The sequence below is a fragment of the Olea europaea genome, chromosome 11 (genome assembly GCF_002742605.1).
Source record: "Olea europaea var. sylvestris chromosome 11, O_europaea_v1, whole genome shotgun sequence".
Classification (NCBI taxonomy): Eukaryota; Viridiplantae; Streptophyta; class Magnoliopsida; order Lamiales; family Oleaceae; genus Olea; species Olea europaea.
In genome coordinates this window covers 5,748,021-5,762,234 of record NC_036247.1, presented here as the reverse complement: position 1 = coordinate 5,762,234, position 14,214 = coordinate 5,748,021, and the positions used below count along the sequence as shown (strand labels likewise).

The following is a 14,214-nucleotide window of genomic DNA, read 5'->3' as shown; positions in this document are numbered from 1 at the left end:
ATATTCAAAAACAGTAAAAGTACTATTTTTTTTCTCTCTCTCTTTAAATTTGGTTAAGAAAGGCTTGCAAGTGCCTATCTGTTAGTTTTATAGTTATTGGCAATCTTTAGACAAAGATATAGATGTAAAAGGATTTTAAAAGTCGAAGAGTCAATTAGTGAGTTGTATAGATGAATTAGGAGTCCTTGAAGTCGTCTATGGAACAAAGATAAAAATTGCCTGGATTATGCTAGTCTACCACTAACCTATTGCTTGAGCATCTAAAATAGAAGCATTGTCGCTAGCCTGTTCGCTCGAGCGGAGAACCTATCTCAAGCTTGTCGTTAGACTTTTGCTTGTGCCACGATATTTCTTGAGAAACCGTAGTTCACGTTTTTTAAGAGTTTTATTTATACTATATTACTCCAAAACCTCTATACTATATATACCCACGCCCCACTTCAAAAATAGTGGGTGATGAACATTGTGTTAAATGAGAAATCACTTCCTACTTATCATACATACAGTTTAATCCTCTCTTAATTCAATCATATCATTGAAAACATCAAATTCACATAATTCAAAACACTTAAAAACACATACTTCCATATACTTAGTTAGAGAAAATTGAAAAAGGTGATCAGAGGTCCGATTGAAGGAGAACGAAGAGTTCTCAGTGATCGACAAGAGATAGATGAATCCTAAAGGTCGGGAGTTGGTGCAGGAGTACACTATCCAGTAGGGCTTTGGTGATTATAGTCAAGATGTCAGAAAGTATTAGAGTTAGTTGAATCTGGACATTACTTTAAGTTGATTCGTTTATAATGAATTCGTCTAGATTAATTAATAATTGTAAATTGTTGCTTTTAATAATTGATAAATTTAAATTCCACATAAAATACCCATTCAGATGGAGTCAGTTGGATATTGAATGTCGTAATTTCACTATCTTTAGTCTTAAGGAACCTTGAGAAAAAGAGTTGGCTCAAGCAACCAGGGGTCTTAGTACAAAGATTTTGAATGGGCCAGCCTTGTCACGAATTATACTTTTTTTAAGAAAAATAAATAGTACTCATCTCTATGAAACTATTATACTACTTCACTAAAGGAAAAATATCGATAGAAGTTCAAATACAAAAAGGATAAATTCTACAATAGCAAAATACTTCCAACTAAAATTCAATATCTAAGAAACAAAAATATCACTCGAAAATGAATTAAACAACCTACTATACTCAAAAAAGAAAAAAATAAACGGCAATGAAAATAATATTTGATTATACCAGATATCGTCAGTATATAACCCCGACCACCTGAGCCCGACCACAACCTACAACCCCGACCTTATCATCATCTAAAAACACCAAAACCAGCTTGGGTGTTTGAGGTCGGGGTACATATGCTGACTTGATAACTTCCATATGTGACCTATGGAAGCACTAATCCTACCTTGAACACAATCCCTATCTTCTTAGACTCCCTCTTTGACTCAAATAGTGATTCGATTACGAGGTGAAACACCAACTCCTTTTCCTACGAGGAGAAGGATTGTGGCAGAATCAATCCTCCTAGGACTCAACCACTAACACCTATAAATACACAACATGTGCTCATTCCAAAGGTACGTTCTTCATTATTATCCTCAGTTTATAGCCTCACGCATAAAATTCCCTGTCTGACTTAAGCATCGGAGGGGCGACGAGCACATACCTCGTTGCCTTTGTTTCAGGTATTGGAAGGCGCTGTTCGTGTTTCATCCCAGTCATCAAGCTCGAGATTTTCTGGCGATATTTTTTGGTAGCATCATTGGCGCCGTCTGTGGGAACTTCGCTACCAAAAGCCATGGTCAATACACGTTCAGGTCTTCCTCCAGCAAGCTCATCCGTCCCAGATAACCCTCCACCTCCTGAGGGACACCATATTCCTCAAGAAGAGTCGTCGGAGATGCCAACACCTCCTCAAGCTGTTGTTTCCGCCGGAGCTTTTGAGGAACTCCGTCAGCAGGTGGTTGCATTGACCCAACTGCTAAGTCAGAGAAATTCGCATCCATCCCACACCCCAACACCTGAAGGTGGCTTTATGGCAGATGCCCGAGCTCGAGTTCATCATGCAACCGATAATGACGGCGGGGTTGGAACCTCAGGGGTACCACAAGTTGCATCAGGTTCAAGGTCCGTTACAATAGACTCCGCCGAACTTGCAAGAATTATTTAAGAAGGGATAGCAGTGGATATGCAACAAAATACTCGGACAGCAACAGGATTCACCCCCAATACACCATTCACTCCGGAAGTCCTCTCGTACCCCCTTCCCGATAGGTTCAAGTATCCTCGGATAAAGGAGTACGACAGGACAACCGACCCCATCAACCATCTCAATGTATACACGGACATCATGAACTTACAGGTTGCACTAGATGCGGTAATGTGCAAGGCATATTCTCAAACCCTCACGAATGCGGCTAGAGATTGGTTTTCCACATTAGAACCGAACTCCATCACCTCCTTTTCAGATTTGGCTGACATGTTCTCCGCTTTCTTTGCGAGCAGCAAAAGAATCAGAAAGACAGCTGCATCACTCATGCAGATGCGTCAAGGACCCAATGAAACACTGCGCAGTTTCATGACCAGGTTCAACAAAGAAAGGCTTCAGATCCCCGACCTACATATCACAGCTGCAATCTCAGCTCTGACTTACGCCATTAAGTGCGAAGCGTTCAAAATGTCCTTGTCTAAAACCTTGCCGAAATCAGTAACCGAGCTACTCACACAGGCTGAGAAATACATCAATATGAAAGAAACCATGGCCCCAAAAAGGGAAGTTACCTCATCAGGGAGGTTGGATCAGAAAAGGCCACATGAGTCCAACTTAAGACAAGAGACACCTAGGGTCAAACCAAGAAAGGATCCACCTTCAACGGCTTTTACCCACCTGAACACTTCGAGGTCCAACATCCTGATGGAAATCAAAGACTCTAAGGAACTGAAATGGCCTCCCTGATTGTGGTCTCCCCCCGATACTCGTGACAAGAGCAAATACTGTGATTTCCATAGAGATCACGGCCATACCACAGAAGATTGTCTGGCCTTAAAGCGAGAAATCGAAGCTCTTATAAGAAGAGGATTTTTGAGCTCTTACATTAACAATGACAAACGCCTGAGGAATAACCAGAATGGGGGAAAAGGCCCAGAGGATCGGGGAAACAAGCAACCAACTGCAAGCACTATCAATATCATTGTCAGAGGAACAGCCTCGGGAGGAGACTCTAGCAGTGGGCGAAAACAGTATGCTAGACAGCCACCGATCATTTCAAGACCAGATCTTGGTCGTACAGAGGACATCAGTTTTGGAATGGATGACTTGGAAGGCATAGCATTCCCCCATGGTGATGCCCTTGTCATATCGGCCATCATCGCCAACTTTGAAGTCAAGAGAATTCTGGTAGATAACGGAAGTGCAACAAATGTATTGTCTCACGAAGATTTTGTTCAAATGGGGATCTCGTCAGAACAACTAAAGCCAGTAAAAACACCCCTGCAAGGGTTTGGAGGTGGGGTCATCGCCCCGGAGGGTATCGTCGGGTTACCCTTAACATTGGGAACCGAAGGTAAGCAGGTAACTCAGATCACTACCTTTGAAGTTGTCCGTACATCGATGGTTTACAACGCCATATTGGGAAGACCAATGCTCAACAGAATTCGAGCTATTGTCTCAACTTTTCACCTGGCTATGAAATTCCCTACTCCTAATGGCATCGGGATAGTGCGAAGCAACCAAACGGTGGCCCGACAGTGTTATGTGACCAGCGTTCGAAAAATCAAAAATGACGTCATGCAAGTTACGGAGCTCGAGCTCGAGCATGAAAGTTACGGAAGGTTAGCTCCGGTAGAAGGATTGGAGGAGGTCAAGATCGAGCCCGGAAGAAAAGTGACAGTTGGTCGAGGGTTAGATGCGGAGATCATGGCCGAGCTTTTAAGCTGTCTCTCCCGGAACATTGATGTGTTCGCTTGGAATGTTGAGGACATGCCTGGAATTGATCCAGATGTTGCAGTACATAGATTTAACGTGAACCCGGAAGCAAGATCTGTGAAGCAAAGGAAGAGGCAGTTTGCACCGGAAAGACGAGAAGTCATAAAAGAGGAGATTACCAAACTCCTTAATGCTCAGTTCGTTCGAGAGGTACAATACCCCGAATGGCTTGCCAATGTGGTTCTTGTCAAGAAAGCTAATGGAAAGTGGCGAGTTTGCATTAACTTCACAGATCTGAATAAAGCATGCCCTAAAGACAGTTATCCCCTGCCCAGAATTGATAATCTCGTGGATAGTACATCAGGTCATATGCTGTACAACTTCTTGGATGCCTTCTCGGGGTATCACCAAATTCTTATGGTAGAAGAAGATCAAGAGAAGACCTCGTTCATGGCAGATTCAGCCATCTACTGCTACAGGGTCATGCCCTTCGGTCTGAAGAATGCTGGAACAACATATCAAAGGTTAGTGAAAAAATCTTCGCCAAGCTAATTGGGAAAACAGTCGAAGCATATGTGGATGATATGGTGGTCAAGAGCAAATAGTCGAGTAGCCATGTTTCTGATCTTGAGAAAGTGTTTGCTACGTTACGGAGGTACAGCATGAAGCTCAACCCGGCAAAATGTGCATTTGGGGTGGCATCTGGAAAATTCCTGGGTTTTATGATCACGCACAGAGGAATAGAGGCAAATCCTGATAAAATTCAAGCTCTGATAAATATGGAGGCCCCTAAATGCAAAAGGGACATTCAAAAATTGACAGGTCGCATAGCAGCACTAAACAGGTTTGTTTCCCGGGCAGCTGACAGGTGCTCCCCCTTTTTCAAACTACTTAGGGGAAATAAAGGGTTCGATTGGAGTGAGGAATGCAACTTAGCCTTTCAGGAGCCTAAACAGACATTATCAACACCTCTAGTCCTTACTAAACCTGAACCCGATGACACGCTGCTATTATACTTGGCAGTTTCTCAGAACGCAGTAAGCGGTGTCTTGGTAAAGGAAAGAGGAAGAGTTCAGCAACCTATCTACTATGTTAGTAAAGTGCTCCTTGATGCAGAAACACGATACACACTTGCAGAACAGCTCGCCCTTGCTTTAGTAGTGGCTATAAGAAAGTTACGACCATACTTCCAGTCACATCCAATTGTTGTGCTCACCAACCAACCTCTCAGACATATACTTCAGAAGCCGGACGTTTCAGGAAGACTGTTGAAGTGGGCAATTGAACTCGGCGAATTTGACATAGAATTCAAGCCACGGCCTGCAATCAAGGCCCAAGCTTTGGCCGACTTCATGGCATAGCTCACTTCAAGATCCTCAGAAACACTGGCCGGGAGCCCGAACTCGACCTCAGGAGTATGGGAAATATTTGTTGACGGAGCATCCAATAGCTCGGGCTCGGGGGCTGGCATTATTATTACAAGTTCGGACAAGATTACGGAGATACAATGCGCTCTCAAGTTTGAGTTCCAGGCTACCAATAACGAAGCAGAGTACGAAGCCGTTGTTATTGCCCTAGAACTGGCGAAAAACCTCGAGTGCGAGCACGTCAAAATTTTCAGTGACTCACAGCTAGTGGTCGAACAAATCGAAGGGTCTTTTGAAAGAAAGGAGGAAAAAATGAGCTTATATTGTTTGAAAGTACATGACCTCCAGAGGCAGTTTGTACGTTGTGAAATTCTGAAAGTAGCCAGAGCCGAAAATGCCAAAGCCGATGCATTATCCAGACTCGTCTTCATGGGTGTTGACGGGTTCGATCGAACCGTGCACATCAAGATGGTTGCAGAAGCAAGTATAGCCCAGAAACCAAGTATCATGGACATCGACCATGAGCCCTCCTGGATGGATCCAATAGTTGATTACATAAGTAATGGCAACACTCCTGCAGACCCTCGGCTCGCCCGAAGCATTCGGTATAGAGCTGCCAAATATTGCATAATCGAAGGAGTCTTGTTCCGCAAAAGTCTTACGCTCCCTTATCTAAGGTGTCTCAGACCCTCCGAGTCCCTTCAGGCAATGACTGAAGTTCACGAAGGCATTTGTGGGAATCACCAAGGAGCCCGAGCTCTGGCACATAAGTTGATAAGGTATGGATACTACTGGCCAAGTTTGAAGAAAGATGCCACAGATTACGTCCGGAGGTGCAACAAGTGCCAAAGATTTGGCAACATCATACACTCCTGCTGAGGAACTGATATCCATTCACTACTCAGCTCCCTTCGAGCAATGGGGAGTTGATATTCTTGGGCCTTTTTCCTTGGCCCGAGGACAATTAAAATTTGTAGCTGTGGCAGTGGAGTATTTTACTAAGTGGGTAGAAGCCGAACCTCTAGCAACAATTTCAGAACCGAAGCTCAGATCATTTATATGGAAGTTCGTCATATGCAGATTTGGGATACCAAAAGTCCTCATCACAGATAATGGAAGATAATTTGACAATCCCCAGTTCAAGAACTTCTGCGCCAGCAATGGGATTGATCATCGCCTGACCTCGGTCGCACACCCACAAAGTAATGGGCTAGCCGAAGTAACTAATCGGATCATATTGCAGGACCTCCGAACAAGGATAGGGGACGCTAAAGGTGACTGGCCTGACATGCTGCCTTCGATACTGTGGGCATATAGGACTTCACACAAGACAGCAACTGGTAAAACGCCATTCATGCTAGCTTTTGGACTTGAGGCTACCATTCCAATTGAGGTTAGCCTCCCCACAATAAGAAAGCTCGAGACAAATACGGAGACGCATACTACCGAACATCTTGACCTACTTGAGGAGGTAAGGGAGCAAGCTTCCCTTAGGACTGCAAGTTACCAAAACAGAACGGCGAAACACTTCAACAAGAAGGTCAAGAACAGAAGATTTAGAGCCGGCGATCTTGTCCTAAGGAAAGCAGAAGCCGCCGGGCATCAACCAGGGAAACTTGGGCCAACATGGGAAGGACCCTATGAGGTCATAAGAAAACTTAAAGGGGGAGCTTATAGCCTCAGAGATACATCAGGGAATCCGCTCCCAAGGCCATGGAACGCCAACAATCTGAAAATATATTACAAGTGATTAGCTATAGCTATTAATTTTTCCTTTAGGGCTTGCATGCCCGCTTCTTGTTTTCTTAGTTTCGTTTTTTACTTTTCGGGCTCTAATGCCCAGTTAGCTCATGTTCAAATAAGCTCGGGTATGCAACACCCTTGAGCCTTTTAAATAACACAAGAAGTTTTCTTTATGATATTGATCCCCTATTAAATTGGCATAAGGCCGTGCCCCGCGCATGCAGCTAACACTTACTAAATTAGTGTAAGGTCGTGCCCCGCACATGCAGCTAATACTTTTACTGAATTAGCGTAAGGCCGTGCCCCGCGCATGCAGCTAACACTTTTACTAAATTAGCGTGAGGCCGTGCCCCACGCATGCAGCTAATACTTCTACTAAATTAGCATAAGGCCGTGCCCCGCGCATGCAGCTAACACTTTTAGTAAATTAGCATAAAGTCGTGCCCCGCGCATGCAGCTAATACCTTTACTAAAATTGGTATTTACCAATACCACACAAGACTTCAAGCTAAGGTAGGTCGAGCGTATTAGCCCGACCTCATCGATCCCAGAATGGCGTGAAATGAATAAATCTTTACCTCGAGGTCGGGTAATAATACGATTTAATTATCCCCGACCTTAAAAGATCCCAGAATGCTTGGCAATGCATAAATCTTAAGATCGAGGTCAGGTCGATATCAATATAGTTGTCCCCAACGCTACCGAACTTGGGTGTTACCCTAAACCCTTGATATGAATTAGAAGTAAACACTAGTGCACGATCTTGTTCCCCCCAAAGGTACACCACCGAGTTTAGATGTTAGGATCTACCCTTGCACGATCTTGTTCCCCCAATGGTACACCATCGAACTTATGTTAGGATCTACCCTTGATATGAATTAGAATTAAACACTAGTGCACGATCTAATTCCCCCAATGGTACACCACCGAACTTAAATATTGGGGTCAACCCTCGATATGAACAAAAGTTCAACATTAGTGTGCGATCTAATTTCTCCCAAAGGTACATCACTGAACTCAGAAAAAAGACACCCGAAATACTCTACGTGCCCGAGCTACAAGTTTAAAGACTAGGACACATTCCCTAACAACCGAACTCTAAACTATAATGTAAACTCGAATTCAAAATTACAACACAATATCAACACACGATCTGAATGATAAAACGCATGAACTGATAAAAGACAGAGGCCCACTTCGGGCAATAAACTTGCATATATTAAAAAACCAAAGTACATAAGCCCTGATCGGGCAGACAACATAAACAAAAGAAAAATTATTACAAAACTCGGGGTCGGGGAAGGTCTAGTCTAGGTCGATGTGGTCACTATCCCCTCCATTGTCGGGGGTTCCAGCATCATCATCCTTATCGTCCCCATCACCCTCGGAGGAGGATAGCTCGAGGTCCTTAGCGAGCTCGTTCACATTCTTTAGCTCCTCCACTATAGGCCTCAAATCTTCGGGGAGCTTCGTCCTGAGGAACGACCGAGCTAGCCGCAAGCCATATTAGTACGAGCCTGACCCATACTGACCCAGGAGAGTCTTGAACTCATCAGACTTCTTGAAGTCATCAATGGCCTGAGCTCGGGTTTCAGCTTGAACCTTCGCAAGCTCCGCCTCAAAAGAGCTGCGCGAGTGAATGAGCTCGAGCTTTGCTTCCTCTGCTTCACCCTTAACAAACTCGACCTCGTCCTCTGCCTTCCTGAGGTCCACCTTGGCCGCCTCCAGGGCCTTTTCCAGCTCTTTTACCCTCTTGAACGCAACCTCGCTCTTGACTTCGAGCTCAGCTATGCGATATGAAGAATTCAAACCCTTGAGCCCAAGACCTCGAGCAACACTTAGTGTCTGCAAAAACATGTATAAAGCTCGACGTGAGTACAAATTACGAAACTGATCAGGGCTACACAAGCATTCATATTAAAAACGTACCTTCAGTGTAAGGAGCTCTAGAGTCCGAACTCCCTCGTTCATATCGACCTTCTTCTCATATTTATCAACTATGCCCTGAATAAGAGCACATTCGGCGTATTCCTCGAGCGACTTCGTGGGGATATGGTCATCATCGTCAGCCAAGAGGTCCGACCCATAACAAGGGGTTCGAGTTCGGACTTGTGGTTGAGGGGTTGGCTGCTTCGAACTGGTCGGGTTTTGTGAACTCTGCCCCAAGTCCACCATGGTTGGACGGGTAGCCTCCCGTGCCCGCTTCTTCCCTTTAGACGAAGCCGTAGTCGAGGCTTTTGACTTCGAGCCCTTGGCCTTTTTATGAAGGTTCTCCAAAAGGGCTGACGGATCGAAAGACATCTCGAATTCTACAAACAAAAATACAAAGGCATTAGCTCGAATTATAGGTCGATGATTATCCATGAAATATCAAATAATGCATAAAAAGAAAGATCGTACCCTTGAGGCCTTTCACATTAGCAAGGTCGAGGGTGTCGTCCTCAAGCAAAAAATCAATCTTGTCTGCAAGGGGGTCGTGATTCACTAACCTCAACCTATCTCTCTCTAAAACCTCAAAATAGGCCTGACCTTCATTAAACCTATCTTTGTTAGGGATTTCCCACCTCGAGCTAAATAGATGATCGAGGTCTTGAGGTTTCACAAAAAAGAAACGCTCCTTCCAACCTCTAAGTGAGCTTGGGGTATCAGGAGTTATAAACCCTCCCCTTTGTTGATAAATAAACAAAACAATTATATCCCGGGGAAAACTTCATATCAAACACCATTCAAAGTAGGTCGACCCTAGGCTCAACCTCGAGACATCTACATAATATGAAGAAATACACTAATAACCTCCAACCGTTCGGGGCTAGTTGACCCGGACACAGGAAGTACGAGGTCAGAAAATGAATGAAAAATGGGTGAAGAGGCCACCTAAGCCCGGCCTTAAGAGCATCCCTAAAAAAGGTCATCTCCCCCTCTCGAGCTCCTAACACGGTCTCAGTTGGCCCTAGGGTTCTAATATCACAAATTGGCATAACCCCGAACTCTCTAGCTATTTTAATAATTACATGTTCTTTATACTTAGTCGGTTCCTTAGGGAAGGTCAGGATGTCGCTATGGGAGTTAATGGGGATAGCCATAGGTATAATGGACGTATTTACATCTTCAGGCCTATCACTATGGTTCGAGTCCTTAGGAGCCTGACTACTGTCACTACTACTTGACCCTGTGCTACCACTACTCGACATTATGCTATAATCAAATAAAACAACTTAAGGGCTCGAACTCTTACCTCTGTGGATAGTCGCTCACAAACCCTACTAATCCCCGAACTCGAGCTCGATTTACTGGGAGTTGAGAGTTAAAAGTGAAAAAATGAGAGTGAAAATTGGATATTTATAGGGGACTGAGGAATACCAACGGTCATGCAATCTCACCCCTTAGACCAAGACAAGTGGCGAGAATCTAAGGTCGTGCTCTAACATTACACGTGGCGGCCATCTGAGATCGTTCACTGACATCCCATCCAACACTCGACACGTGGAGAAACATCTGGACGTTCGTTCCTCTACATCTTCACTCGTAGACCAGAATGAAACAACCTCTACGACCTCGATGCACGGGGGCCTGTGATTATACTAGATATCGTCAGTATATAACCCCGACCACCTGAGCCCGACCACAACCTACAACCCCGACCTTATCATCATCTAAAAATACCAAAACCAGCTCGGGTGTTTGAGGTCGGGGTACGTATGCTGACTCGATAACTTCCATATGTGACCTATGGAAGCACTAATCCTACCTTGAACACAATCCCTATCTTCTTAGACTCCCTCTTTGACTCAAATAGTGATTCGAATACGAGGTGAAACACCAACTCCTTTTCCTACGAGGAGAAGGATTGTGGCAGAATCGGTCCTCCTAGGACTCAACCACTAACATCTATAAATACACAACATGTGCTCATTCCAAAGGTACGTTCTTCATTATTATCCTCAGTTTATAGCCTCACGCATAAAATTTCCTGTCTGACTTAAGTATCGGAGGGGCGACAAGCACACACCTCGTTGCCTTTGTTTCAAGTACTGGAAGGCGCTGTTAGTGTTTCATCCCAGTCATCAAGCTCGAGATTTTCAGGTGATATTTTTTGGTAGCATCAATATTAAATCAAAAACTGTATTTACAGATACAAAAGACCAAGTTAAAATCGATCGGATGCTTCTCAATCAACAATAATTAGCATGTTGTCATTTCACAAACTTGGGGTGAAATTTATATTTTATTTTTCTTGCCTCTTAGATTCAAGAAAAAACATTATGATTTGAAGAATATAAACATGAATTAGAATTCGAAAAAATATATTAATTATGCAAGTTGTTGGGTTGCTGCATTTTGTGATGTGAGCCCATTTTTCTCAAGGCTGTTGAATTGAGCCCAAATAAATGGCCCAATATCATGACCCGTGAAGAAGAATCTGGGAAGATGATCTTTTAACTCCGAAAACGTGTTTTTGACCATAAGGAGCGTCTTTTCTTTGGATCAATGACAAGTGGCAAATTGATGGATGTTGGATCCTTACCTTTCATATAAATAGGAAACATCAGATTTTTTAGGGTCAATGATTAGTATTCTGAGGCTTTTCTTGGCTGCGTGCCTTTCATCTTGTCCGTTCTAATCTTTTGATTTAGGAGAATTGTTAGAGAAACTCTTGTGTGAGTTCTATTGTGGGAAGATTGTGCTGTATTTGTGATTTGGGAACTTTGTGTCCTGTAACTTGATCTTTGCCTATTTTGACCGATTTAATGGATTCGAGTTTAATCCTTTATGGATGCTCAATGGGGGACTAAGCGCTAGAAGTGGTCGCTGAACCTCCGAGGCCTTCTCGTGTTCTTATTTTATGTTTTATTTTGAGAAAATCTTGATTTTTGCGTTGAGTATTTTTGGCATAAATTCGATCCTGGAACTACAAATTACAATTTCAAAACAACGATAAATTAATTTAAAGAAAATCAAATATGATAAACCCACGAACATTTTAATGGCAACAAGAACGAAAGGGTCATATTCATATCCTTACAAATTTAAATATATCATAATAGACAATTTGATGTATAATTTATATTATGACAATTTAATTATGATATATAAAATGACGACATATACATATGTAGAAAATAAAGAATTATATTTAGTTGAGGCAAGAGTTGATCATCTTCTCCTTAAGACGAAATTGCTTGCATTGGTGTTCATTGTTTTTGAGCACACATCTTTCAAGATACAATGACCAACTTCTCGTGATAGCAGCACTAAAAATCTCGAGAATAGCTAACTTATTGGTACTTTTGAACTCTCTTATAAATAGAGTTCTAATAAATGCGGTATATTTTGTTAATTATAACGGCATAGACAGAAAGTGCAAGGTGCGCGATTTAAATTTAAGTGGTGATTAAATAATTTTGGGGCATATATATAATACATGAAATGTTGTGTTTTGAAAAGGCATAGCTACCTAAAAGGATACGACTTTTGGAATTATTTCTTATTTAAAGAGACATGTTCATTATGACTTTTGAGATAAATGGTCTTTGGAATATTCCACCATGTTCTAATTCCGATCCCAACTATTTTCATGTTTTATGTGGCTCACTTTTGACTTTAATTTCTCATCCACCTAAAATTGGTTCGAAAAATTAAATATACTATAATAACTTATTCGTAGATTAAAACTCGTTCGACTTTCGAATTCTCATAATAAACTAATATTGTCATCAATGAATATTGTCCATCTTAGTCCACTATAATACCACCTATCTATTAATATTCACTAGGTACTGATTTTTATAAACGTTATGCTAATCATATTTTACGGCCATCCTAATCTTGGTTAACTTAAAAAAGGATGCCGGTTGCTTACCTAAACCCGTGCATATAGTATTATTATTACAAAATTATTTGCCTACCTTCTAGTAACATGTAAGGGCAACGCCAACCCTTCCACCATTTTCCACCAAATTTCACCATTTTTCACCAAAAATACCACTCCAACCCGACACTATTCACATGAACCATTTTGCACCAAATGTGATAAAAATCCATTTTGCCCTTTTTTCATATATGACCAAGTTGATATGAAGGGCATTTGTGTCATTTTACATCATACATAAATTTTAATTCATACTTAAGGAGTTAATTATTATTATTGTTGATGATCATCATTTGTAATAAATTTTAACCGCGTAATCAATAATAATAGGTGAACGAATTAAAATAAAATTACTCAAAAAGTTTTAAAATGCAAACGTACATGATTAACGCTGAAGACGAAAATCAACGTTTTCAACAATTCCTTGCTCATTATAAACAAATCAAGGATAAAGATACTCACATTGCACTTTAAAATGCATTAATTGAACATTTGTGGGATGAATATATGAATTCTGATAATTAAATTATGACACTAGGTCGACTTTGCCGTACCATAATTTCGAGATTCAAAATGTACCACGTTGTTTTCAATAACATGATTTCATATTTTCTTAGTTGTGGTATTTTTATTAATTGTACTACATTTTTAAAATATATTAAATAATTTCATATTTTCGTAAACGAAACATAATTATGTATGTAGTAATTTATGTAGTAGTAAATCGAATAAATAAATATTTTTTTAGCTATATAAATTGTTAAAAATAAAAAAAAATGAAGAAAAAGTCTAAACACTAATCATTTGATGCAACTTTTAATATAACGGGTTGAAAATAATTTTTAATTTAATGCAAAATGGTACAAATTTTGATGTAGGGTTGGAGATGACCTTACATCCATCTTATAAATATACCCCGGTAAACGCCCCCAGGGCATATCTTCCAGTGGCAAAGGGGAGGGCGGATAGAGCTCAGCGCGGCAGTGTGCAGAGTTCGATTCCCTGTAAGGTGGAATTGACTTTGTTGCAAGCGAGAGTTACCATATAAGTTAATAGCCTTGGCCTATCCATGTGCTCTCCACCCTGACTCCTGGGAGGCACATCCTGCGATTTACCTCCTCCACGATGGCCCAGGACAGAATCGGTGGAGGCCCTTAAGGTTGGGGTTCAACCTTTATAAATATACCCCGGTAATGTACCCTCGTTGGATAGTACAAATTTCTATGAAACAGGTTCATTTAGTACTTTTTAGTTAGGACCCAAATGTAGTACAATTACTACTCCAAA

General features: G+C 41.7%; 1 protein-coding gene across 1 annotated transcript; it reads left to right on the top strand.

Moving 5' to 3' along the window:
- The first annotated feature begins 2,211 nt into the window (after positions 1 to 2,211).
- On the top strand, positions 2,212 to 7,065 carry LOC111404368. Its single transcript, XM_023033184.1, has 6 exons — positions 2,212 to 2,924; positions 3,033 to 4,472; positions 4,604 to 5,225; positions 5,310 to 6,114; positions 6,221 to 6,411; positions 6,559 to 7,065. The coding sequence occupies exons 1-6, from the start codon at positions 2,212 to 2,214 to the stop codon at positions 7,063 to 7,065; spliced, it is 4,278 nt and encodes a 1,425-aa protein (XP_022888952.1).
- The last annotated feature ends 7,149 nt before the right edge of the window (positions 7,066 to 14,214 follow it).

Excerpts from the sequence above, each read along its gene's own strand:
- LOC111404368 (XM_023033184.1), top strand. The coding sequence starts at position 2,212 with ATGCAACAAAATACTCGGACAGCAACAGGATTCACCCCCAATACACCA. Across the intron at positions 5,226-5,309 it reads CAGGAAGACTGTTGAAGTGG|CTCACTTCAAGATCCTCAGA; the intron begins GCAATTGAACTC and ends TTCATGGCATAG. Across the intron at positions 6,115-6,220 it reads GTATGGATACTACTGGCCAA|CTCCCTTCGAGCAATGGGGA; the intron begins GTTTGAAGAAAG and ends TTCACTACTCAG.